Consider the following 24755-nt stretch of genomic DNA (forward strand, 5'->3'; position numbering starts at 1 on the left):
GACTTACCGAGCTAGGAAGGGGCAGAGCCAGGATTCAGGCCCAGGGAAGTTGGCTCCTGCCTGTTGCTTTCCACCCAGGACTGAGCGGAGGGGTCCGAGCAGCTGGGGCCGAGGGTGCCTGACTCCAGCCGGGACCCCGGTGTCGTAACTTTCCTCCACCCTCCCGTGTCTCTCTGGCTCAGGGCACCAGTGACTTCTGCTCAGCTCCCGACACCTTCATCCTGAACATCACAGAGGACCACATCCGCACAGGTAACCCCCCTCGGGCCCCGTGTTGTCTAGAGCGGCTCTAAATACTCAGACCAGACCTACGGCGAACAGTACCTTTCGGCCCTGTAGTCCCCTACCCTTCCCCACCCCCCAACCTCAGGTCCAGCTGGACCTCTGGGCCATTTCATAGAAGCGCCCTCCTTTGGGAGTTCGGGGGTTGGCTTGGCCACTGAGGATGGATGACGGTCCGCTCACCTGTGAGCTCCTGCCTGATGCTGACGCCTTTGCCTTGCAGAGGTGACCCGTTACTACCTATATTGCAGTCAGAGCGTAAGCAGCCCCTTCCAGCAGGTACGCCCACCCAGCCCCGTCCTCGCCCTGCCTACCGCTCCCCCTTCACCCCAAGCCCCAACACCGACCAGTAAGGTGTAGGTGGCTGTGTGCTTTTGGCTTCATTGCGAGGCCGATGCCGCTTATCCGAGGACCACACCTTGAGTAGCAGGAAGCCAGGGGACCGTGCTGCTCCCACGAAACCTGAGGGATGAGGGGAAGGGCCGGGATCAGGGACGCTAGGGGGCAGGACTGCCAGGGAACAGCGCCTGGGAAGGGGAGTCTCACGGCAGGGCTGCGGTCTCTCCTGGCCAGGCACTGACCATCTTCCAGCGCTCGCTCACCACCATGCAGATCCAGGTGGCCGGTCTGCTACAGTTTGCCGTGCCCCTCTTCCCCACGGCGGAGGTAAGGCGGCTGCCTCCCCCGGGATCCGTGCCGGAACAGGGGGAGCCCCAGCGGGACCCCGACAACCTTCTCCCCTCCTCCTCGCTCTACCTCACCCCTCCCGGACCCCATGGCTTTGCAGAGCCAGGCTGTGGAGAGCGCTCCCCTCCCCAGGGGTCTAGTCCCCCTCCTCCCTCTGGCTCTAAAGGCCTCTTTGCACACGCCGCTCTCTGAGGTTTTATCCACAAGCCCTCCCCCACCGCTCATTCTCCGTCTCTCTGCCTGTCTGTGTGTTTGCCTCTTCCTGCTTCAGAAAGACCTGCTCGGAATCCAGCTCCTGTTGAACTCGTCGGAGTCCGGCCTTCACCAGCTGACAGCCATGCTGGATTGCCGAGGGCTGCACAAGGTGCTGGGGGGGCCCCTGGGTAGCAAGCAGGACGAGGGCACCCCCGCCGGCCACATTCTCCCAGAGAGCAGCCCATAGAGACTCTCCATCGTCCAGACTCCCCAGCCATCTGGTCAACCGTCCATCTCCCCGGCTGCAAGTGAACATTCTTTGCTCATTTCCAGGGTTGCCTCTCCAAGAACTTGGCATATCACACAGCCCCGAATGCAAGGAACACTCGGGGGGGGGGGAAGGGGGGGAGCTCCCCTCCCCCAAGCACTAAGCCAGGGTGTGTGGACACTTCTCACTTTCCATATGGATTTAGCACGGAGAGTCCTATAACGATCACAGCTCCATGTAGTGAGCCCTTGATTCTGCGCACCCTTGTTCCGTACAGTCTGTACCCATAAGCCATTCAGTTGTCACGGTTAATATTGTCAAATACGGGGGCGCCTGGGTGGCTCAGTCGGTTAAGCGGCCGACTTCGGCTCAGGTCACGATCTCGCGGTCCGTGAGTTCGAGCCCCGCGTCGGGCTCTGGGCTGACGGCTCAGAGCCTGGAGCCTGTTTCGGATTCTGTGTCTCCCTCTCTCTGACCCTCCCCCGTTCATGCTCTGTCTCTCTCTGTCTCAAAAAAAAAAAAAATTGTCAAATACGTGTTATTTCGCAGGCAGTTTTATAGAAAAGGAAACTGTGCGTGTGCGGACAGATAGATATTTATATACGGATATCTTTTTTTTTTTAAATGTTTATGTACTTTTGAGAGAGCCAGAGGGACAGAGTGCGAGCAGGGAGGGGCAGAGAGAGAGGGAGACACAGAATCCGAAGCGGGCTCCAGGCTCCGAGCCGTCAGCACAGAGCGCGATGTGGGACCGGAACCCACGAACTGTGAGATCATGACCTGAGCCGAAGTCGAACGCTTAACCGACTGAGCCCCCCCAGGCGCCCCTATATGCGTGTGTATTTGTAAAGTGGCTCACTGAAGGTTCCAGGCTGTTAGGTCAAGGGCTTGGGTTTGGACGTTGGCACGTACCCTCTCTCCCTCTGCACCACCCACATCCAATCCCTCAGCAAATCCTAGCATCTAGACTCTCAAGTATGGGTCTGCACCCGTCCACTTCTCTCTCCCTCCCCGCTTCCGCCACGACCCAAGCACCGCCCTGCTCCCCTGGGTGACAGCCGTGGCCTCCTAACTGGTCTCCAGCCTTTTCTCGCCCCCTGACCTTCCGTGACCTTTCACACACAGCAACCACAGTGGTCTTTGTAAAAGCCAGTTGGGTCGCGTCCCTTCTCTCGCATCTCGTCACCTACTGATAAAAAGCAAGCTCCTCACTTGCCTGCGAAGCCTAGCGGGAACTGGCGCCCACCCCCACCCCCCCATCCCGTCTCCTTCTGGCCCTTTTTCCTCTTTCCCGAACATGTCACCCGTGCCCCCTTCCCCCATCTGCTCAAGGCACAATCCACTCCTTCTGGCCATGCTGGCCTTAGCGTAAATGTCTCCTGTCTTCTGGCTCTCCCGCCCTGCAGCCGTGTCTGTCTTGCTCGGAGCCGACCCCGACCCTCGCGTGCCTAGCCCCCAGTAGGCGGTTAGCAGACGCTTACGGAGTGAACCCCAAAAGCCCTTCTGTCGGGCTCCAGAGTGTGGACCCTTAATGGCTGTACAAAATGCGCTCGGGATAGAGACGATCCCCGGCCGAGGCTTGGGGAGAGGGGCCACCAGAAGTGAGCTCAGACCCCAGGCGTGCCCTGACCCGCCTTCCAGCAACGTGTCCCTCCTCCTCCTCCAGGACTACCTGGACGCCCTTGCTGGCATCTGCTACGACGGCATCGAGGGCTTGCTCTACCTTGGCCTCTTCTCCCTCCTGGCCGCCCTGGCCTTTTCCACCATGATCTGCGCGGGGCCGCGGGCCTGGAAGCACTTTACCACCAGGTGGGCTGCCAGGGGGCTTCCTGAGGGAGCGCGCAGGAGGCTCTGCTCTGTGACTGCGCCCAGAGCCGATAACCTGGGCCGAACGATGGCCGCAGGGGTTCCAGGCATTCAGCCCCAACAGGCTGGCTGGATTTCTGCAGAAGCTTCCCTGAGAGTCCAGACAGACCCCCAAAAGGAGGTTCCAAGGGCCCGGGGCAGGAGCGGAGCCGAGAGCATGGTGACAGTGTCATACCCCCACCTGGCGCCCCTTCCTCGTCCTCTCTTCCTCTGAAGGGCTTTGTGACGCGAGATCATGAGGGCTCTGGATGCTGGAGGGGCGCTTCCAAAATACCCAGAAGGGTAGATGATAGCCCCGGTAGTGGGGCACCTACATTTTCACGAAGCAGATAGAGATGAGGTGTTTCAGTGCCTGAGGGCAGATCGGACAAAAGGAAGCAGGGCAGGGAGGGTCAGTGTGACGGGGTCAGCATGGCGGGCTGCCTGGAGGAGGTGGATGTGAAGCTGGGAACAGGTGGAGTGATCTGTGGGAGGCAGGCCTGAAGACCATGTGTTTCAGGAACCTGAGGGAGACACACGCGTGTGGCAAGAGAGGGTCCTGGGGGCAAAGCCTGGGAAGCCGGCCGGGACCCCGCTGCCTCCGAGTCCGGGCCCTCACGGCCGGCCGTGTCCTGTATGTCGTTCTAGGGACAGAGACTATGATGACATCGACGGTGACGACCCTTTCAACCCCCAGGCCCGACGCATCGCCGCTCACAACCCCCCTCGGGGGCAGCTTCGAAGCTTCTGCAGCTACAGCAGCGGCCTGGGCAGCCAGACCAGCCTGCAGCCCCCAGCACAGACCATCTCCAACGCTCCAGTCTCGGAATACATGTACGGCAGGGCTCCCCCTGTACATGTCTCGACACAGGGCGGCTGGGGCAGCACCGCCACCCCTCCCCCCGCCCCAGCCCTAGGGGAGCTAGATCTGAAGCACATTTGGGTACCAGAGAACCGGGTTGGGAGGAAGGCATCCAAGGCCAGCCGTGGTCCCCCAGCTGCAGCCAGAGGGTGCCTGGTGGGAAGGCCCCCGGGGGCCATCTAGCCACCCCAGTACACGTGTACCCCTGTAGATGCCAAGCCTTGCCCTCAGGGCAGATCGCAGGGCCCAGAAGCTGCCTTTCTCCGGGCCACGCTGCTCCTGGCCCCTGGTGCCCCACCCGCAGCTTCTCCCCTGGGCTTTCTGAGGGCTCTTTCCCTTATATTCCTGCCCACAGTTCCCCCAGGTCCATTTCCACCCCGTGCTTGCACATGCACATCCGCGGGCCCCTCCTGGAGAAATCCGAGTGCCCCCACCCCCACCCCCACACCTCCCCGTCCTGAGCTGTCCTCTCGGCCCGCAGGAACCAGGCCTTGCTCTTCGGCGGTAACCCACGCTACGAGAACGTTCCGCTCATCGGAAGAGGCTCCCCTCCTCCCACGGTAACCTGGGCTCCCGGGCAAAGTCAGAGCTAGGCCCTTGTTGGGGAAGTGATGACAGATAAGACCTCCACTCAACCTGGTGAATCCCCTCCCGGAAGGTAGAAAAAGTGAAACAATTTTGTTACTAAGTAAGCATTAAACCCGACTGCCATGCACATCGCTGGCAATCTGCTAAAGACATTGCAAAGATGGAAAGCTCACCCCCATGTAGCCAGACAACCTCACCCCCGTGCACGCTTGTCCCCAGGCAAGAGGACCGCACAGCGCCTCTGTCACACTAGTCCATCCCGAATGGATGCCAGTTAGGGTGGCCCTCAGCGTCGCTCATTGCCACGGAGATAGAGGTAGTCCTTGATGGTTACCTTCCAAAGAGGTGGCTCCCAGGCCCTTAAGAAAACATTCCTGGATTGCAAAGCTGGCAAGAGCCTGGTTTTTGTGAGTTCGAGCCCCGCGTCGGGCTCTTAAGAAAACATTCCTGGATTGCAAAGCTGGCAAGAGCCTGGTTTAGCCCTTAAAAAGGTTTATATGCATCTCAAAGGGACAGAGAAATAATTTGCAGTGATAAGTTTGCTGAACGAAATAATGTAAGTAAGACAGAGCGTCCCTTTCTGCTCCAAGGAAATTGTTCTGCTCTCCGATGGTGTTTAGCCTTTCACCGTGGGCTGCGGGGTGGAGCCCCGCGGTGCAGTGTCTGGGACACCAGCCTTCGTTAACCCCGCTCAGCTGGTACCTGAGTGGGGCCTGTGCCTCTGGCCCACGCCCGCTTCCAGCCAGGGGACCGAGACTCAGCATCGGGAAAGGAGCCTGTGGCGCGAGGGGGTGCATATTGGAAAGAAAAGGCTCTGTCCTCTCCCAGAGAAGTGTGGGGGCCGCAGGAATCCTGGCTGAGACAGATAGATCGCTTCAAGTAGAGCCAGTAGACCGTGGAATCCAAGGACACAGACTCCTGTGCCAGATGCCCGGGTTCACACCAGCTCACTGCTTCTGACCTCTGTGGCCTTAGACAGGCACTTCGCCTCTATGTGCCTCAGTTTCCCCACCCGTAGAATGGGCATGATAATAGCACACACCCCACGGTGGTGGCGGGCGTTGGAGGACTCAGTCACTGTAAACGCGCGTCTGTGTGGTGCGTAGATGCTCTAAGAGGGTGCCGCTTACTCCACCCCTACTCTCCACCGTCCCGCCCGCTCCCTCCCGCCGCCACCTTCTCCACAAGCTGCGGCATCTGTAAGAGACGGGGGGAGGGGGGGGGGGGGCCGGGGTGGCGAGTGGAAAGCAAGGCCGGAAGTCTGTGATGGGTGGGGTTGCAGCACACAGTTCTTGAGCCCGGTGTCCGTCAAAGTTCCCCTTGCCTCCACTTGGCTGGAGAGGGCATTTACTTATTTTTTTAATGTTTATTTTTTGAGAGAGAGAGAGAGAAAGCGTGTGCAAGGTGGAAGAGGGGCAGAGAGAGTGGGGGACAGATGATCCCCCAAGCAGGCTCCGCGCTGACAGCAGAGAGCCCGACCCGGGGCTCGAACTCACAAACCGTGAGATCATGACCCGAGCCGATGTTGGATGCTCAACTGACGGAGTCACCCGGGCGCCCCTGGACAAGGCATTTTAATTCAGGGGGTTTGGAAGGGGCCATCCAGCCGGTAAACTAGAGCGGCTGCTGCTGGGGACCCAAGGACATGGGGCCAATGACACACGCCCGGGCCCTGGTGCTCACACACACACATATCCAGCGAGTCAGCCCCAAACACAGGTGGTGCTTGCGGTGGAAACCACAGTGCTGTTCTGGGGGGGGGGGGGGGGGGCGGCGGGGGAGAGGTGGGGACCCAGCCGGGTCTTCAGGAAGTGCATAACCTGCAGCAGGAAGGGCTCAAAAACGCGGCTCTTGTAATAAGTGCTTTGGGACCTGGAGGTGGGACCTGTCCCTGCTGCTGTGTGGGATCCGAGGGAGTCCTGTGCAGCAGGTGGCACTTGAACCATAGCTTTGAGCGGCTCACCCTGGGGCAGTTCTGCCCCCAGGGGACATCTGGCCTGTCAGGAGACATTTGGGGTTGTCACAACTTGGGGGTGGTGGGGGAGGGGAGCAGGTGCTACCGCCACCTAGTGGGCAAAGGCCAGGGATGCTGCTCAGCCCAACAGAGAATGATCCGGCCCCAAATGTCCACTTTTGGGACATTGAGAAACCCCGCCCCGCCCACGGCCCCACCTTGCTATTTTTGCCCAGAGCACCTCACCTGCCGTCCTTTTAGGCACAGCCCTAGACGCAGGCCTAGCTCTCGCTTCTGGGGTCCTCAGGGAGGGACCGCGGGCTAGTGGAAGCCAGCATTCAGAGTAGGCACCGTTTAAATCTCAACCTGGCTTTCTCTACCCAGAAGCCTCCTGGGTTCCTTTTCCTCCTACCAGCTGCTGTAGACCCAGGAATGCAGATTGATATTAATTGTAATCTCAGCGAAACATAATTAGGGGCGATCTGCTGCTGGGAATGAGGAATTAGTCCGTGCGCTGTGATGCCAAATAAAAATGATTTGGGGATTACCTTCTGTTTTGAAAGATCCGGGCCACTCTCCCTGCCATTAGCAGAGATAATCAAGGGCTGACTTTATTTGCAAGGCTCAAGGACAGAATTCACCTTCCTCCCTAGAATTAAGACCTGCTTAGGGCCTCTTAGAGCTTTGGCCGAGTTGGCTACCCAGCCCACCCAGCTCGACCCCCACCTCCTGCCGTGCAAGTGGCAGGGGGCACGAGGAGGCATCTACAGGTGCTGCCGACCTAGGAACCCCCAGCGTGTGTGGACGTGCACCCCCATAGACCTCGCACCTGCCACTCCCTGCCCTCCCCCTGTGCCTGCTCTAAATATTCATCAGCACTCGGCTAATGGTGAGTTTGACGTATAGATGCACCCCTCCCTCTGCCAGCTCCAGCTCTGGGACAGATGGGGATTTCACTGCCCGGGGTGATAGCAAGCAAGACAGTCCGAAGGTACAGCCTGTTCCATTGGCTGGAAATGTGCCTTTCCCCAGGCTCCACCTTCCAGGAATCCCTGCTTCCCTCTCAGGCACCGGGTCCTCGATTTGACGGACACAAGTGACCCAGGCAATTGTGAAAAATACCGATCCCAGGACTTCAGTCCAGACTCACTGACGCAGACTGTCCAGGGAAGGCACCTGGGAAGTTCTAAGTGCATCGAGCAGCCAGGTGATCCTTATCATCAAGGAAGTTCGGGAAACAGTGCTTCGAGGGGGAGATGCTCAGACTCGAGTGTGCATCAGAATCTCCCGGGGGACATGTTGCAACACAGGGTCCTGGGCCCAGCCTGTTTTTTGTTTTTGATGTTTATTTTTGAGAGAGAGAGAGAGAGAGCAGGGGACCAGGGAAGAGAGAGGGGGACAGTGGATCCAAAGCAGGCTCTGCGCTGACAGCAGAGAACCCGACACAGGGTTCGAACTCAGGAACCGTGAGATCATGACCCAAGCTAAAGTCAGACACCTAACCTCCTGAGCCACCCAGGCGCCCTGATCCTGGGCCCAGCCCGTTTCTGATTCGGGAAATCTGCGTTTCTAATGGGTTCACGGGGAAAGCTGGGGCTGCAGGTTGGAGAAGCCCCCACAGTCTGAAGCAGGCTTCCTCCCCCACTCTACTGACGGGCTGGGTCCTTCTGTGGGGGGCAGCTGTCCTGGGCGCTGTAGGATGTTTACCTCCATCCCTGGCCTCTGCCCACTCTCCCTACCCCCCAGGTGTGATGACCAGAAATGTCTTAGACATTGCGAAATGGTTAAGAACCGCTGGGTTAAAGAGCCCCAGCACCCATCCCCGCCGCCCCCCCCAGCTGGAGGCCTGTGCTCCCCGAGCAGTCGCTAACGAACGTCCGTTGAGCACACTTTGTGTTAGGTCACTGCTTCTCCGACTTGGCTGCATTTGGAAGAGCTTTTTGAAAACATGCTGATGGCGGGGCCCCTGGGTGACTCAGTGGGTTAAGCGTCCGACTTCGGCTCAGGTCGTGATCTCACAGTTTGTAGGTTTGAGCCCCGCGTCGGGCTCCGTGCTGACAGCTCAGAGCCTGGAGCCTGCCTCCGATTCTGTGTCTCCCTCTCTCTCTCTGCTCCTCCCCCACTTGTGGTCTCTCTCACTCTTTCTTTCTCTCTCTCTCTCTCTCTCTCTCTCTCAACACTAAATAAACTTTAAAAAAAAAGTGCTGGTGGCACTTGAAGGTGGTTAATTTTGTTATGTGGGTTTTACCTCCAAAAAAAAAAAAAACCAAAACAAAACAAAACTGGTGGGCGTGGCCCGAGCATCAGGAACTGTTAGGCTCCCAGGCGTTTGTAACGTTGGGCCAAGTGTGTGAGATGCGCTGTGTGAGGTGTCTCGCCTGTTTTATAGCATCTCGTTCTTGCACGGTTACCGCCGGGTGCTCTTAGGTCCCTGATTGCGGATGTGGAAACTGAGGCTCGCAGAGGTTGGAAAGCCTCAGCCAAGGTCACGGGATGAGTAAAATGCATAACTGGGATTTGAACCTGGGTCTCTGAATCCCTGGGCCTGTGCCCTCAGCTACTCAGGAGGCAGGTTCCCCAGTGCCTTGGTGCACCCCGACGCTGTCCCCAGTGGCGGTGGTGTGGCCTGGAGTGGACGTGGCAGCCATAGCAGAGGGAGGGTGGCTGGTCTGTGTGTACATCTCACATCTGATGCTGGAAGCCAGACGTCCTGATGGCCCCGGGACTGGAAGCATGGCCAGCAGTGAAGCCTGCCCAAGCCACTCTGGTGTCGGCCAGTCCCCACGATGCCTGTGATAAAGACTGGCCCGGCCCCCGCTCCCTGAGAAGCCCCGGCCCCTTTGCTAGTACGGTCTGATTTCACTGTAACAGGTGACCCTGTTCTGACTCGTCCCCTCCCCCTCTCTCCCACAGTATTCTCCCAGCATGAGGGCCACCTACCTGTCCGTGGCGGATGAGCACCTGAGGCACTACGGGAATGAGTTTCCAGCCTAACACGCGTTCCGCAGAGGTTCCTGCCTCCTTGATCTGTTTTGGTTTTTAATTAATGCCAACGCACGCATTTCTTCAATAGAAACCAAAGGCGTCTGGAGACTGGACGCAGGACCACGGGATTGGCAGGCTCCTGGGGCTGCAGAGAAGCAGGGAGAGTCAGCCCGGGCTTGGCTGAGATTTCTGACCAAAGGCCCAGGCGGACAGAAGACCCATGACTCGGGCCAGCCTCTCCCTCCTCTGCCCTCCTGTCCACACCGGAAACGCCCGCAGGTGCTTCGCCACGCCGAAGCGGGGAGCCTCGTTCTGCTCACCCCCACATCCCACCCTCGCCAGTTGGGGAGCGGCAGTAAGGAGGGTCGGGCGTCACCACCCGAGAGCTGTATGGTTCTCATTGCCAGGACCGTGCCTCTTGCTAACACGGCCAGAAGTCCGGGTGACCACCCTCCCTGAGCCCCTCTCTCCTCTCGGCTGCCCGGCTGATGGGCGGCATTTTCCCGGGGATAAAAACGGAAGAGCTGATCAGGAGATGCCTCTAAGGGAGGTGATGTCCCTGATGAGACGAGACAACTGTCCAAATCAGTGCCCCAGAGCCACCAGACGGACTCTCCCTGGACCACAGAGGGAAGGTGTTGGAGAGGCTGTGTGGTGGGTGGTCCCCGGGCTGGGGGACCACAGCTTCGTCCCTCGTAGGCTCCTCGTAGGTGAGAGCCGGGGGCAGTGTGGGTAACAGCAGCCACTCTCTGCTCATCCTTTGCGCCCTTCCCCGCCTCTCCTCCATTCCAGAATCGATGCTGTGAGTTGGTTCGCCGCAGGTAGGGACAGTCTCAGGTATTAATAGACACTTTGAAAGCGACTTGAACTTTTTTTTCTCCCAGTGTTTTGAATACTTTGATTATCCAAAGAATTGAAGCTCACAGCACATCCGGTTTTTACAGTAGACTTGGGGCTCACTCCTTACCCCCGGCTGCAGATTTGTCTGGCATCGGCCAGGTCTTTAAGCATCTGCAGGGAGGGAGGGTTTTGAAACAAAGTACAAGATAAGTGAGACACGCTGTCCCGAGCTGCTGCTCGATGGGGATGTGGGTTCATCCCAGTCGGAGAGGAGCCCCTTTAAAACAGGAAGGGAAGCAAAGAGGGACAGCTGACCAGAGTCCCCTGTTCCGGGGAATGCCCCTGTGCATTTGCCCCTCCCTTTTGTCTTTGAGCAAGTTTGCGGTAAAAGGTTTCAGCAAAATGAGACGACTGTGTCCCCCCAACCCCGGACCCATCCCGTTGTCCTGGGATGTACCTGCTCGCTGAGAAGGAGCTTGTTGGCCAGGAGGAAATAATGACCCACCATCCTGCCTGCTGAGGATCCAGGGTTAGGGTCTCTGGTGCTTCTAATCTCCTGTCAACTCAGAGTGCGAGACACTGAACCCCCACAGCCTTGCCCACCCGAAGCCAGGGGCGTGGGGAGGCGTGGCTTGGAACCAGGGCTCCATTTCCGTTTGGGGAGAGCCACTTCGCCATCAAAACACTCACAGCAGAGTGGCTGTCCACGCCCAGCCCCGGCCCCGGGACAGAACAGAGCCACGGGGCATCCAGGACTCCTGTCTTACCTGCGTTAACCTCGACATCCCGTGTACCGTAAATATATCTGTGTGGGGCCACGTCGCACGCAGATAGGAACTCCGCGGTGTCAAGATGTTGCTTCTTAACATTTTGTGGTTGGCAACTGTAGAGTTGTTTTTAATGCATGTAAACTAAACTAGAATCCTTCGGGTGGTTCCTGAAGGAGCCAGGTGGGCACACTTCTGCTTGGTACATGTGCGCCCTCACCTGGGGAGAAATAAACCACTTGTACTAAAGCATGCACTCTGTCTAACTGCCTCCGCTGCGGGAGTGACAGGGGCACCGAGCGCTCCCTTCCAGCTGGGTTTTGGTGGGGAGGGCTTCTCGGCAGATTTCAGTGACTTCGGTGCAAGGATTGAAAGACGGGATGATTTTTTTCTTGAACGTTATTTTTTAACTTGTTTTTAATGTTTGTTTATTTTTGAGTGACAGAGCATGAGTGGGGGAGGGGCAGAGAGAGAGGGAGACGCAGAATCCGAAGCAGGGTCCAGGCTCTGAACTGTCAGCACAGGGCCCGACGCGGGGCTCGAACTCACGAACCGTGAGATCATGACCTGAGCCAAGGTCGGACACTCAACCGGCTGAGCCACCCAGGCGCCCCAAGACACGACTATTGAAGGAATGTCACAGGACCTCTCGTGTGGCCTCCAGCTACTCTTCAGGACCAAGGACAGGCCTTGTTTCCCCCACCCCAGTCTTTCTCCCAAGTTCCCCCTGAAGGTCAGTGCTCTTAATGTTGCTAGTAATAAGTAGTGGCATTGATTGAGCACCTGCAGTGTACTGAGGACTGTCCCAGATAGTTACGTGAATTGTTAATTAAACTTCACGATCCCTCTGGGCTGGGGCACTGAGATGCTCTGTACCCTTCATAGGGCAGGCTCCGGCTCTCTGCCCGTGGCCCTGTGCCGCTGTTGACCCTTGTGTTCGGCAGCTAGGCTCCCAGAAGTGACTGCCTTGCAAGGAACTTCCTGAAGGGAGCAGATTATGCATCCTTTGGGAGCACTTGAGGTGTGATACAGAGGGCTGTGTACCACAGAACATGCCAGACTCAGAACCCTGCATCCCTCAAAGCTGAGCATCAGGACTAGGGCGTTTCTCCAATAGGAATGTTTCCCCCACCCCGTGTAGAGTCACCTTTCTCCCTCGTCTCAGGAAACCAAGAGCACCGGGGAAAAGGCTTGAAGCAGTGGAGAAACCAATCTGATTTCTTTTAAATGTTTCTTTAGTCTTGAGAGAGAGAGAAGCACACAAGAGCGAGCACGGGAGGGGCAGAGAAAGGGGGAGACAGAGGATCCCAAGTAGCCTCTGTGCTGCCCACGCAGAGCCCAATGTGGGGCTCGATCCCACGGACCTTGAGATCCTGACCTGAGCTGAAATCAAGAGTCAGAGGCTCAACCGACTGAGCCACCCAGGCGCCCCCGCCCCCCGTCTGATTCTTTCTTTAAAGGTAACTGCAGTTCAATGCTCCGATGAGATTCACTTTGGGGGGCTTTCGTTGTCTCTGGGAGCTGCAGAGAGACCCGCGCTGCAGGCAGGCCCTGCATGAAGTGGGAAGGAGGCCACGTGGGGACGCACAGCTGAGGGTGGTTTGGGTCCCCACAGGTGTCACCCGCTCACCCCGCATTCCTGCCTTGGCCGGCACCAATCTCTCACCAAGGGAAAGGGGTGGGGTGAGAGGGCCTCGGTGCCCAGCACGCCCGTGTTCTGCCTGCCTGGCCCACCAGCGCAGCCTTCAGCGTTTCTAAACACCTCTGAACAGCACTGACCCCAGACCCAGGAACCTGCTCCCCGAGAGGAAGTAATGAACATCCGGCCCTCTGGAAGGGGAGCCTCTGCCGGGAACAGGTGTGCATTTGAGTCTGTCGTTCAGGGCCAACTCCCCCGTGTGGAGCGGCGACCGGGTGGTCCTTTCTCCAAAGCTGACTCCTCTCCAGGAGCCCTGAGCTTTCGCCCCCTCTAACGTCTCGGGGTCTCGTGTTTCAAAGAACTGGGGGCGATATCACTGCCTCTGGGCTCTACAGTGTTGGCGGAGCCGTCAGCATTCAAGAGGCCTCGTGTGCCCCCTGACAGATGTACCCAGGTCAGGAGAACTTACTTTCCTTTCTTCTCCCTTTCAAATTTCAATCTCCGTCCTTCAAAAATGCATTGATTGCTTATCACAGGAGCCAGCAAACTACCTCCCGTGAGCTTAGTCTGACCTGTTGCCATGTATGGCCTGTGAGCGCAGTTTTTGTATTTTCTAATGTTTTTTTTTTTTTAAATCAAATACTTGCAACTGATTTTGACAGTAGAGAATACTAATCCTGAGTCTCAGTGAAACAAGGTGTTGTCCCCCCTCCAGAGAATTCCGTTCTCATGAACAGTCCCGTCTTACAAAAAAAAGTATACTCAGCATAATATTTTGAATTTCGCTAATCAACACTGGGGATGTTTTTCTCTCGTCGTATAAGTATCTACGAAATGTCTTTGGTTTTTCTCCTTAACCTGCAGCCTAAAATATTTACTCTCTCTTAAAGTGGTTTGCAGGTTTCTCGCCCCTGGCCTAAGCACGTCACCCTCTCTAAATCCTGGGACTACAGAAGTCTCTAAGGCAATCGTGGCCTTGACTTCATAGAGTTTACAAATAGACAAGGCTTCCTGACTCATAGGTGGTGCCTCTTCTCTGTTCTCACATGTAGAAAGGGCTAGGGAGTTCCGTGGGGTCTCTTTTATAAGGGCGGGAATCCCATTTACGACAGTTCCACCTTCCTCGTGACTGATCACTTCCCAAAGGCCTCACCTCTGAATACCATCACACCGAGCACTAGGATGCCAACATATAAATTCGGGGAGGACATAACCATTCCAGCCTTAGCAGGGGTGTATGGGAACTCTTTGTACCATGTTCACAGCTTTTCTGTAAATCAAAACTGACAGTGGACAATCTGAAAAGAAAATTTAAAAGACAATTATGTTTCCAATAGACGTGTGTAGACATTTCTCCAAAGAAGACACGCAAACAGCCAAGAAGCACATGAAAACATGTTCCCCATCACTAATCGCTGGGGAAATGCAAAGCAAAGCTATGGTAAAGTCCTGCCTCCCATCCATTAGGATGGCGACTATCAAGAAACAGGAAGGAACAGCTGTTGGAAAGGACGTGGAGAAACCGGAACCCTTGTGCTCTATCAGTGGGAATGCAACATGGCACAGCTGTTGTAGAAAACAGTATGGTGGCTCTTGGAAAAATCAACAAATTCTATTAAGCAGATAAAGTTGCCATAGAATCCAGAAATCTCCTTCCCAAAGATTTGAAAGCACCGTTTCTTTTTAAGATTTTATTTTATTTTTTAATATTTATTTATCTTTGAGAGACAGAGACAGAGAGACAGAGCACGAGCAGGGGAGGGGCATTGAGATGTTATTTTTTTTTTTTAATTTTTTTTTTCAACGTTTATTTATTTTTGGGACAGAGAGAGACAGAGCATGAACGGGGGAGGGGCAGAGAGAGAGGGAGACACAGAATCGGAAACAGGCTCCAGGCTCTGAGCCATCAGCCCAGAGCCCGACGCGGGGCTCGAACTCACGGACCGCGAGATTGTGACCTGGCTGAAGTCGGACGCTTAACCGACTGCGCCACCCAGGCGCCCAGAGATGTTATTTTTAAGTAATCTCTACACCTCACGTGGGGCTCAAACTCACAACCCCAAGACCAAGAGTCACAAGCTCCACCGACTGAGCCAGTCAGACACCCCAAAGCACACTCTTGAAGAGAGGTTTGTGCATCCACGTTCACAACACCATTATTCAGAGTAGTAAAAAGTGAAAGAAATCCTAGTGTCCATCTGTGGATATAAACAAAATGCAATGTATACATGCAATGGAATATTTTTCAGTCTTTAAAAAGGAAGAAAATTCTTTAAAAAATTTGTTTTAATATTTATTTATTTTTGAGACAGAGACAGACAGAGCATGAACGGGGGAGGGTCAGAGAGAGGGAGACACAGAATCTGAAACAGGCTCCAGGCTCTGAGCTGTCAGCACAGAGCCCGACGCGGGGCTCGAACTCCCGAACCTGAGATCATGACCTGAGTTGAAGTCGGACGCTTACCGACTGAGCCGCCCAGTCACCCCGAAAATTCTTTTTTTTTTTTTTAAGTTTATGTATTTATTTTGAGAGAGAGCACGAGTGAGGGAGAGGCAGAGAGAGAGAAAGAGAGAATTCCAAGCAGGCTCTGCACTGTCAGCCCGATGCGGGGTTCGATCTCAAACTGTAAGATCATGACCTGAGCCGAAGTCAGATGCCTAACTGACTGAGCCACCCAGGCGCCCCAAAAGGAAGAGGATTCTGACACCGGCTACAACCTGGCTGAACCTTGAAGACATTATGCTGAATGAAATAGGCCAATCACAAATGGACAACGTGTGATTCCACTTCTGAGGTGCTGAGAGTAGTCAGAATCATAGGGACGGAAGGTAGGACGGTTGGGTGGCAGGAGGTGGGGGAGGGGGAAATGGGGAGTTAGGGTTTCATGGCTACAGAGTTTCAGTTATGCAAGATGAAAAAGTTCTGGAGATGGTCGGTGGCCCAACGTTGTAAGTGCACTTAATGCTGCTGAACTGAACTCTTAAATATGGTTAAGGTGATACATTTTGTGTTCTGCGTATTTTACCCTGATAGAAAAAAATCGGAAAAAGAACAGGTGGGGGAAGACGGCAGGGCAATGGATCGTGGACTGGCCTGGGGCGGGGGGGGGGGGGACACGGGGGGGGGGGGCGCCTTCAGCCAAGGATTCCAGTAGTCCCTTGCCCTGTGATTGGGCAGAGATCAGAGAGAATTGAAGATCGTTTTTAACGGGATCCCTGTGCAAACTCCTAATGATACGACCTCATGCTGGCTTTCCCGGCCGGCGCGGCTGAGACAGACCTGCCAAGGGGTGACGGCTGTTTTGCCAGAGAACAGAGGTGCCCAAGGCTGTTGGAAGCACTGGAGGCCTTCCGAGTGCAGGGAAGGATGGGGGGAGGGAACCTGTAATAAATCGTTGCGATCCCAAGAGAAAGGTGGCTGCAGGTACGCTGCTCCCACGTCCCCACCCAGGGAATAATGTGTGCACAGAAGGTCTCCTCTTTCCAGGGCTGGGGGTGGGGGAGGGGGAGGAGGATGCCTATGTTTCCAGCCCCAACCAGCCAGTGCTCCATTGTGGAGCCGATCTGTTTCTTCTGGACGTTTTGTCTGGGTCTGATTTGCCTCCGAGCACACAAAGCCAGTTCGGTGGGGCTTTTAGACGCTCCTGCACCCAGCTGCCAACAACACCCTCAGCGCCCACCCCGAGGAAACCCTTTGCTTAGAGACGCTGGTGGGAGCAAGGGCCGGGGGGAGGGGAGGGGGGGTTGGTGGCAGCCGTCACTGTGGGGCTTGTTAGTATGTTTGGGCAAAGTGCCATCGCTGGGAATTCTGTTGCACCTGCCCAGTTAAAGGCAGGTGACTAGTGGCGAAGACACACTATGGAGAAGTTGGGGAGCCAGAGTCGGGGACATTTGCTTTCTTCCTGTGATCTGACAGCTCCAAAAACCCACAGGGAGCTGTCCAGATGCCTCAGCCTTCCTCTCAGGACACCCCACAAACTGGCCCCAGCTGGCCTTTGCAAATTCCTCTCTGATTTTCTCCCCTACAGGGACTGTCAACTCCTGCCACAATGATGCGTCAACCTCCCCCAAGTGTCTTTCTTCCATCACAAATGCCCCTCCCTTGCATACACCATGCCCTCCCCCCAATCTGGAATGCTCTCCCCACGCCTTCCCCTGCGACTTACCACCATTTGTCAAGACCAGTTCCAACCCCAAATCCCACTTGGGGGGCTGACACATCCCCTGTCTACCCCCGTCCGGATCTCCAGCACCCATCCCTAAACTTGGTTAGCCTGATTCCCCGAGATGGGAAGTCCAGAGCTGACAGCCATGGGCACCCTGCTGTGTTGTCTCAGTTGTGTCTCCCAATTCTGTCACTGTCCACCCCACGTTGAGTCTCGGGGCGCCTGGGTGGCTCAGTTGGTTGAGCGTCCAACTTCAGCTCAGATCACAATCTCACAGTTCTTGAGTTTGACCCCCACACGGGCTGTCTGCTGTTATCTCCCCTGTCCCGCCCCCCCCCGCCCCTCCCCCGCTCATGCACCCTCTCTCTCTCTCTCTTTCAAAAATAAATAAACATTAAAAAAATATTTTTAAAGAAGGTTGAGTCTTAGAAAGTAACTCTCCCAAGGTCATACGATCAGTAAATGGCCCAGCTGGGATTCAAACCCACGTGTGCTAGCCCCCCCACCCCCACCCATACCCTGCTCCCCGTTTACATTATCTTGCTTTATTGCCTTAACCCCAGGAGAAAACTTCATCGTATTCATTCATGCATTCAGTGAACACTTACTGCCTGTTTACAACCAGCAGCTAAGCTGTGGAAACACCCCGCCCCGCTTTCCGGGGCTTGGTTATTGCACGAGGTGCCCGGGATAAGGTAGCACAGGGGTGACTGGGGGGTTTTAATTCCCAGTGAGTGGTTGAGGGACCCGACGGAAGGGACAGGAAGACAACCTGCCAGGCGACGGGGAAATAAGTAGCAGAGCCCGGCATCACCAACCAGGGCGCATGACTTCCGAGGCGCTGTCTACAATAGTTTGTATCGTCTCAGGATCTTGCCCGGTGCGTTTTTTGTAGACTTGGATAAGCACCTTCGCAGAGATGACACAAACGTCTATTCCTGCCAGTGTTTGATTGGCTTGGTTAATTTTTCTCCCGACTCTGGAGACTTCCACAAGAGGGAGTGCTTCCGACGCAGCGGGACGGGCAGCCACGTGCTCTGGGGAGCCCTCCGCCCCCGCGTCCAGGCCCAGCTGGGGGTTGCTAGGCAACGGGTAAACGCCGTACCTCGGAGCCGTTGGAGAAGCCCGGTGGCGGGGGCTCAGGTGCTTCCCCTGCGGCCAGGCGGCGACGCGAGCGAGCGGAGGAGGGTAAGGGCGCGGGCCGGGAGGAGGCCGAGGCTGAGGAGGAGAGGAGAGCGAAGCAGGGAGCCCCCGAGGGTAATAATCAGCGACAGTGCCAGAAACTCTCCGTGGGGGCAGCCTCCCGGGACAGCTCTGCCGGAGGGTGGGGGGCCGGGTGTCCGTGCCCCATTCGTCCCGGCTGCCCTCAGTCCTCGCGACTCACCGGACCACGCAGGTTCTGGTCACCTTGCCTCCTACACCCCCTGCTCCCAGTCGGTCTGGCCCTGATCCCCCGGTCTCTTGGAGGGAGGGAGACCTCTAAAGGGTTCACAGCTGGCTGGCGGGAAAGTAGAGTCTGGGCTGAACTGGAGGGAGGTGGGCTTTCTCATAGGAAAGGAGGGAAGGGACTTCAAAATTACTGAGCACAGACTAGGCAGCAGGTCCCCTAAAATGCATGATTTTATTGACTCCTCAACCTGAGGGGGACATTTCTTTTTTTTTTTAGTTTATTTTTATTTTGAGAGAGAGAAAACGAGCAGGGGAGGGGCAGAGAGAGAGAGGGAGACAGAATCCCAAGCAGGCCCCGTGCTGTCAGCACAGAGCTGGATGCAGGGTTCGAGTCCACAAACCATGAGATCACGACCTGAGCCGAAATCAAGAGTCGGATGCTGTTAAAGGACGGGGCCACCCAGGCGCCCCTTATGCCCACTGGGATACCACGTTCAAGGTCACACGCTTAGTTTCACCTTCCTGCAATGCGTTCGAAGTTGATCACGCTCTCTTGAACCACAGAAGTGCATTCTCGGGTGTTCAGACCCTATGATTCCCCCTCTCACCCCTAGCTGTGCTTTGTTTTTCCAATCAGAAAAGGAAGAGGAGGGGAGAGAGAGTTCTAGGAGAGAGCCCTGGGACCCTGCTGGCCCTCAGCATGCTCACAGTGGGAGTGTTGGGCTCCTTCTTGCACCAGGCACTGGGGATGACGATGGATGAAAAGACCCCAGTCTGCCCTCAAGGAGACAGTGTTGTAGTGGGGAGAGCAGGTTACCACCAACACAGCACCCTTCGGTTCTGGGGACCTCCTCCCACCTCTGCCTGTCCTCCCCCTCCACCTGGAGCTCACCCCAGGTGGACCCCAGTGTGCCTAGCATTGCCCTGGTGGGATGCCCCGGTGAGGGAGGGCGGGGTGGATTCCTAGCGAGGTCTGTCTCATTTGAAGGACCCCGTATTCCAGAAGGTGCACGAGGACATAAGAAAGAGGGAAGGAAGCTCTCCACCTGTGTTCCTCTGCCCAGCCAGGGGCACATCATAGAGGCCACATAGAGGCCATCAGTCCCAGGCACAAAGACTAAGGGCTGCCCCAGGGACCACAAGAAAGAGGAAAATGTTCTCGCGTCTATATCGCGTGGAGTCCAGCGCGGAGGGAAGGCCAGCCGCCTTCCTCTTGCCTCTACACTAAGCTCCCAAACGGAGCCCCTCCGCCCCGCGGCTCCCTCAGCCCCACCCAAGCTTGGAAAACACACTTTCTCTTAAGTCGAGGGAAGTTCTTTCCAGGAATCACGGTGCGCCTTATCATTACTCGAGAGGAGTTTTTGTTAACTGCTGGAGGTCCCAGTCTGACCGCCCTGGCACGCGGGAGACGGTTGCAGTTTTGATGTTCACGCCAGCACGTCCCCAGCCAGACGTGTTCTTATGTTTGGGACTCGCTGCAGAGTCCCGCTTGCCCCTGGGTCTCTAGGTTCCCACGGGTGGGGGACCCCCCCGTCCCAAACTCCCAAAGAGCAGCAGTACTGCCCCCGCCTCCCTTGGAAGCCCCCCCTGCCATCCCCCTCCCCACCGGCTCTGCAGCCGGTGGCCTCTGTCTCACCAGGGCGGGGAGAGACCTCCTGAGACCCCCGCTCTGACCTCGCTATTCAGCTTCGGGCCCTGCCGGCTTGGGAGAAAGAGCTCACTCTGGGTCCCTGAATGAGCTGTCTTCCTGTCACCGGGCCAGCCTTTAAATGTCCCCTCTGTCTGCCACCAGATAGAAAACAATGCCTCCGTTCTCGCCCCTGGCTTGGCCTTGGGAGGCACCAAGGAGGAAAGCGAAGCTGTTTCACATATGATCTGGGCTAAAGAGGCTATTTTTGCGCCCCTGGAGTTTGCTCACGTTCTTAAGCCTCCTTGTGTCCCCAGAGAACTGGCTTTTGCAGCAAGTGTCTCTTACCAGAAGGAGAGACAGGCAGCCCATCGTCACTGTGGGGGCCCAGGAGCAGCACTGTGGCCCCTCCGCAGGGCGCTGGCGAAGGTGAGAACTGACCATCTTCTTCACAAGGCCCTACCCTTGCCCATGTAGAATGGACACACTGGGGCAACTTCTGCCACTTGTGTTTCTGTTCCCATCCTCTGCTGTCCAAGCCATGGCCTCTACCTTTCCCGGGTTACAAGAGAGTTTCCAGACCAGGAGAAAGAGCGGGAGATCCTGTTTCCTGTGAGTCTGACTCAGGTCGAGCTGTTCTGGGGCTGGAAGTGGGCTGGGATGACGCTGCCTTCGAGGAACATCGTACGTGGATGCAAAGGGACCTAGGATAACCCTCACTCCCTCACTCCTACCCCAGCGGCTCCAAGGCCCAAGGCCACTCCAAGCAAGTGCTTCTGGGCTGTCACAGTAGCTCTTGGCCTTGCATCTCAGGCGCCAGTGGCCAGGGCCCACTGGTCTGGCATCTTGCAGCCTTGGAGGTAAGAGGAGGCAGCTTAGACGCACGTCTGGTCATAATATTCACCCAGATTGTGCAAAGCACAAATTGCCAGGCCCCGCCCCAGACATACAGTCCACATTTGCAAGAGGGGCCTGGGAACCTCCATAGTTTGAACGAACATCCCAGGTTTGGGGCATGCTGGCTGAGAAATTAAGAACCCTCACTTTAAATCGGTGCTCCTCAACCTTGGCTGTACGCTAGGATTCACCCAGGAGTTTAACACCTACTGCCGAGAGATTCTGATTTCGTTTGTCTGCAGTTTAACCTGAGGGTTGTGATTTTGTAAAGCCCTCTGGGAGTTTCTGTGTAGCCAAGGCTAAGAATCACTCTGCCGTAGAGCCAGACGTGTCTGGGCCCCCACTCTGCCTCAACTTTAGACCCACCACCTTTGACAAGGCGTTTGAACTCTCCGGGTATCAGTTTCTTCATATGTAGAATGAGAATTGTGAGTTTGGGGGTTGTGGGGAGCATGCAGTGAGGGAACCTCTAAACTGAAGTCCACGGCACCCGGGACCCCGCAAGTCTCTGTATATCCTGGATGCAAGTCCTTTATCAGACCCAATATGCCGATATTTTTCTCCAAGTCTGTGGCTTGTCTTTTCGTTTTCTTGATGTTATCTTTTGAGATGCAGAGCTTTTAACTCAAAAGAAGTCCAATTTATCATTGTTTTTGCTTTTATGGACCATACTCCTGATGCCATGTCTAAAGAATCTGCTCTGTCAGCGTCACAGAGATTTCCCCTACATTTCTCTCCTTAGTTTTCGCTCTTACGCTGGTGCCTGAGATCCATTTTGCGTTAATTTATGTGTGTGGCGTGAGGTAGGGGGTCCACGGTCATTCTTTCGCATGGGAACGTCCGGTTGGCCCAGCACCATTTGTTGAAGAGACCGTCATTTCTCTGATAAGGTGCCTTAGTGCCTTTTTCAAAAGTCAGTTGGCCATAAGTATCAAAGTCTATTTCTAAATTCTCAATGCCATTCAATCGATACATGTGTCTATTCTGATGCCAGTACCACGCTTTCTTGATTATTCAGCTTTGAGTGAATATTTGCCAAGTGAGTAGGTGAAATAAGGGAAACTATGAGAACAAATGTAAAGCATGAAGTCTGCCATTCACAAAACCTATGCATTCCTAGAGAAGTCTATGTAATTCAGGGCGCCTGGGTGGCTCAGTCGGTTAAGCATCTGACTTTAGCTCGGGTCATGATCTCGCGGTTCGTGGGTTCGAGCCCCACGTCGGGCCCTGTGCTGACAGCTCAGAGCCTGGAGCCTGCTTCAGATCCAGTCTCCCTCTCTCTCTCTCTGCCCCTCCCCGGCTCTCACTCTGTCTCTCTCTCTCTCTCTCTCACACACACACACAAATAAACATCAAAAAAAATTTTTTAAAGAGAAGTCTTTGTAATTAGTTTTTTTTAAGTTTATTTTGAGAGAGAGAGAGAGCACAAGCCAGAGAGGGGCAGAGAGAGTGGCCTAGCCATGGTCAAGCAGCTGGCAAGTGGCAGGGCCAGAACTTGAAGTCAGTGCCCAGCCCAGCCCGCTTTCCAGTTCCACACTGTGCCCTGCCCAACCAGTCTTTCAAAGGCCCACTATTCTGCCTGTGGAGGAAGTGGTCTGGCAGTCTCTCCCCTTCTCAGGCAGACTCTCAGCCCCATCGCGGTCGGAGTGATGTAGAGGGGAGTCTCCGGAAGGGCCCCCCTTCGAGCAGTGAAGGGTAGCACCCAGTAGAACTCTGGGAAGGGGTGGGTGGCCTTTTGCACAATCGGGTGGTTGGGTGGGAGAGTTTCCAGAGAGGCCTGGGGCTCTCCAATCTGTGTGCTGTAGGGTCAGGTCCAGAGCGTGGCCGGAGATTTAGTTCAACATAATCACCATGAGTGTTTCTCTCTGCCTCCCAGTAAACATGTTAGCTCGGTAAAAACTGCATCATTTGGTGAGTAAGAGCTTTGGAGTCAGGCAGAGCAGCTGAACCGCTTACTAGCTATCCTGGCAAGACACCCAGGGTATCGCTAAGTATGAGATTCCTGAAAGGTAGAATGGTGATTTTATTGTCTACCTCAAAGGGCAGTTGCAAGAACTGAACACGATAATGCTTAGCAGGTACTCAGTACTCAATACTCAATAAATGATCTTTTATTATTTAAGTTTATTTGTGTATTATGAGAGAGAGCACGAGCAAGGACAGGTCAGAGAGGAGACACAGGATCCCCAGCAGCCTCCACACCATCAGCACACGGCCCCATGCGGGACTTGAACTCACGAACCGTGAGATCATGACCTGGGCAGAGATCAAGAGTCGGATGCTTAACCGACTGTGCCACCCAGGCGCCCTTCCGTAAATGATTTTTTAAGTTTATTTATTTATTTTGAGAGAGAGTGCACCCAGTAGGGGCAGAGAGAAAAGGAGAGAGAGAAAATCCTAAGCAGTCTCCGCACTGTCGGCACGGAGCCCGATGCGGGGCTTGAACTCACAAAACTGTGAGATCATGACCAGCTCAAATCAAGAGTCGGATGCTCAACCGAATGAGCCACCCGAGCGCCCCAATAAATGATTTTTTAAAAGCGCAGATGCAGCTTCTGAACAAATCTCCTAGGACCCTTCCCCTCCAACCAGACTAGGAACCTGGAAGCCACCCCCCGGTGAGGCCCGGGGGGGACAGGGAAGCAGCCAGGTGGGGCCCCTTCCCTCACACCCTCCCTCTGCCCCCGCAGCAGCCGGGACCATGGAGATCGTGTACGTGTATGTCAAGAAGCGAAGCGAGTTCGGGAAGCAATGCAACTTCTCCGACCGCCAGGCCGAGCTGAACATCAACATCCCGCCCAACCCTGAGCTGGCCGAGCAGTTCGTGGAGCGGAGCCCCGTGGACACGGGCATCCAGTGCTCCACCAGCATGTCAGAACACGAGGTGGGTCCCTGGCCCCGGGGCCTGGGCCAGCGAAGGTGGGGTCTGGCAGGGTGGCCAGCCAGGGTGGTCAGTGGGACTGGGTGGCTCCATCTGGGTGACTGGAAGCCAGTTAGAATGGCCCAGGGCGGATGCTGGAAGTATGAGGACAGAGACGCCCCCACGACCCACCACGGTGCCTGGGGCGGGAAAAGACCCAGCACCAGCCACTCCCTGGGCCAGGTGAATGGGAATCAAGATGTTCTCTCTCCCATGGGCTCTGGTCTCACCTCTAAGTCGTCTTAGGCATGTGGTACAGCTGGGAGAGGTATCCTGAGGGGGCAAGGATTCAGATCGGCAGGCGCCTGCCCAGCTGGTGGAGAGGAAAGGGTGCCGTGGAAAGTTCTGGTCAGAGGGGCTGGTGATGTGATGAGAGAACTGGGCGTCACACTGCAGTCGGAGCTCCCTGCCTGTCTAGAGCCCGCGATCCGCCTTGGACTATGCCAGGCACTGCGGAGACAAAACTAGTTTGCAGGAGAGAGGAACCCGCTTTGTCATGTCCCAAATCATCCGGGTGAAAATCACACTCGATTCGGCCAAAACACGTTGTGGGAGGTTCCAATAACTCACGGTTCAAACACACTGAGTCTCTTGCTCTCCCAGGGCTAATTGCTGTCACGGGGACTGGGGCGATTTTGTCCACAGCGTGGCTGACTCAACAGGATGGCCACCGCGAAGGCCACATGCCCTGGGGTCTCTTGCCACATCTCCATCCTGGGACGACTTAGAACTTAGAAAGGAAAAGAGGAGGGGGGTGACTGCTTAATGGCTTTGGGGGCTCTACTTAGGGTGATGAAAAAGTTCTGGAACTAGACAGTGTTGGTGGTTGCCTAACAGTATGAAT

The 24755-nt window shown here is 55.8% G+C and overlaps 2 protein-coding genes and 1 long non-coding RNA gene across 8 annotated transcripts in view; 2 read left to right on the plus strand and 1 right to left on the minus strand.

The window, feature by feature from the left end:
* Nucleotides 1-11522, plus strand: part of TTYH2 (tweety family member 2) — a 38252-nt gene extending 26730 nt beyond the window's left edge. For all 3 annotated transcript variants that reach the window (XM_045490830.1, XM_045490831.1, XM_045490829.1), the window contains 8 exons: nt 183-252; nt 506-561; nt 856-948; nt 1241-1333; nt 3099-3241; nt 3926-4111; nt 4621-4699; nt 9595-11522. In XM_045490830.1, coding sequence (XP_045346786.1) covers nt 183-252; nt 506-561; nt 856-948; nt 1241-1333; nt 3099-3241; nt 3926-4111; nt 4621-4699; nt 9595-9675 — 801 coding nt within the window. In that variant the 3' untranslated portion in view covers nt 9676-11522. The remainder of the gene's footprint in view (nt 1-182; nt 253-505; nt 562-855; nt 949-1240; nt 1334-3098; nt 3242-3925; nt 4112-4620; nt 4700-9594) is intronic.
* A 1599-nt stretch (nt 11523-13121) lies between these two features.
* LOC123604596 lies at nt 13122-22539 on the minus strand. The gene is made up of 3 exons (XR_006715380.1): nt 22529-22539; nt 19326-19331; nt 13122-13230 (listed from the first exon to the last, which is right to left on the minus strand). It is a non-coding gene; the product is annotated as an uncharacterized LOC123604596 (long non-coding RNA).
* The window catches only part of DNAI2 (dynein axonemal intermediate chain 2), a 28765-nt gene continuing 22150 nt past the window's right edge, over nt 18141-24755 (plus strand). For 2 of the 4 annotated variants that reach the window (XM_045490808.1, XM_045490811.1), the window contains exons 1-2: nt 18141-18266; nt 23682-23875. In XM_045490808.1, coding sequence (XP_045346764.1) covers nt 23693-23875 — 183 coding nt within the window. In that variant the 5' untranslated portion in view covers nt 18141-18266; nt 23682-23692. Of the gene's footprint in view, nt 18267-20349; nt 20524-23681; nt 23876-24755 lie in introns of those variants that run through there. The other 2 variants (XM_045490809.1, XM_045490810.1) reach the window with 2 other exon arrangements.

Source organism: Leopardus geoffroyi, chromosome E1 (assembly GCF_018350155.1).
Source record: "Leopardus geoffroyi isolate Oge1 chromosome E1, O.geoffroyi_Oge1_pat1.0, whole genome shotgun sequence".
In the NCBI taxonomy this organism is placed as follows: Eukaryota; Metazoa; Chordata; class Mammalia; order Carnivora; family Felidae; genus Leopardus; species Leopardus geoffroyi.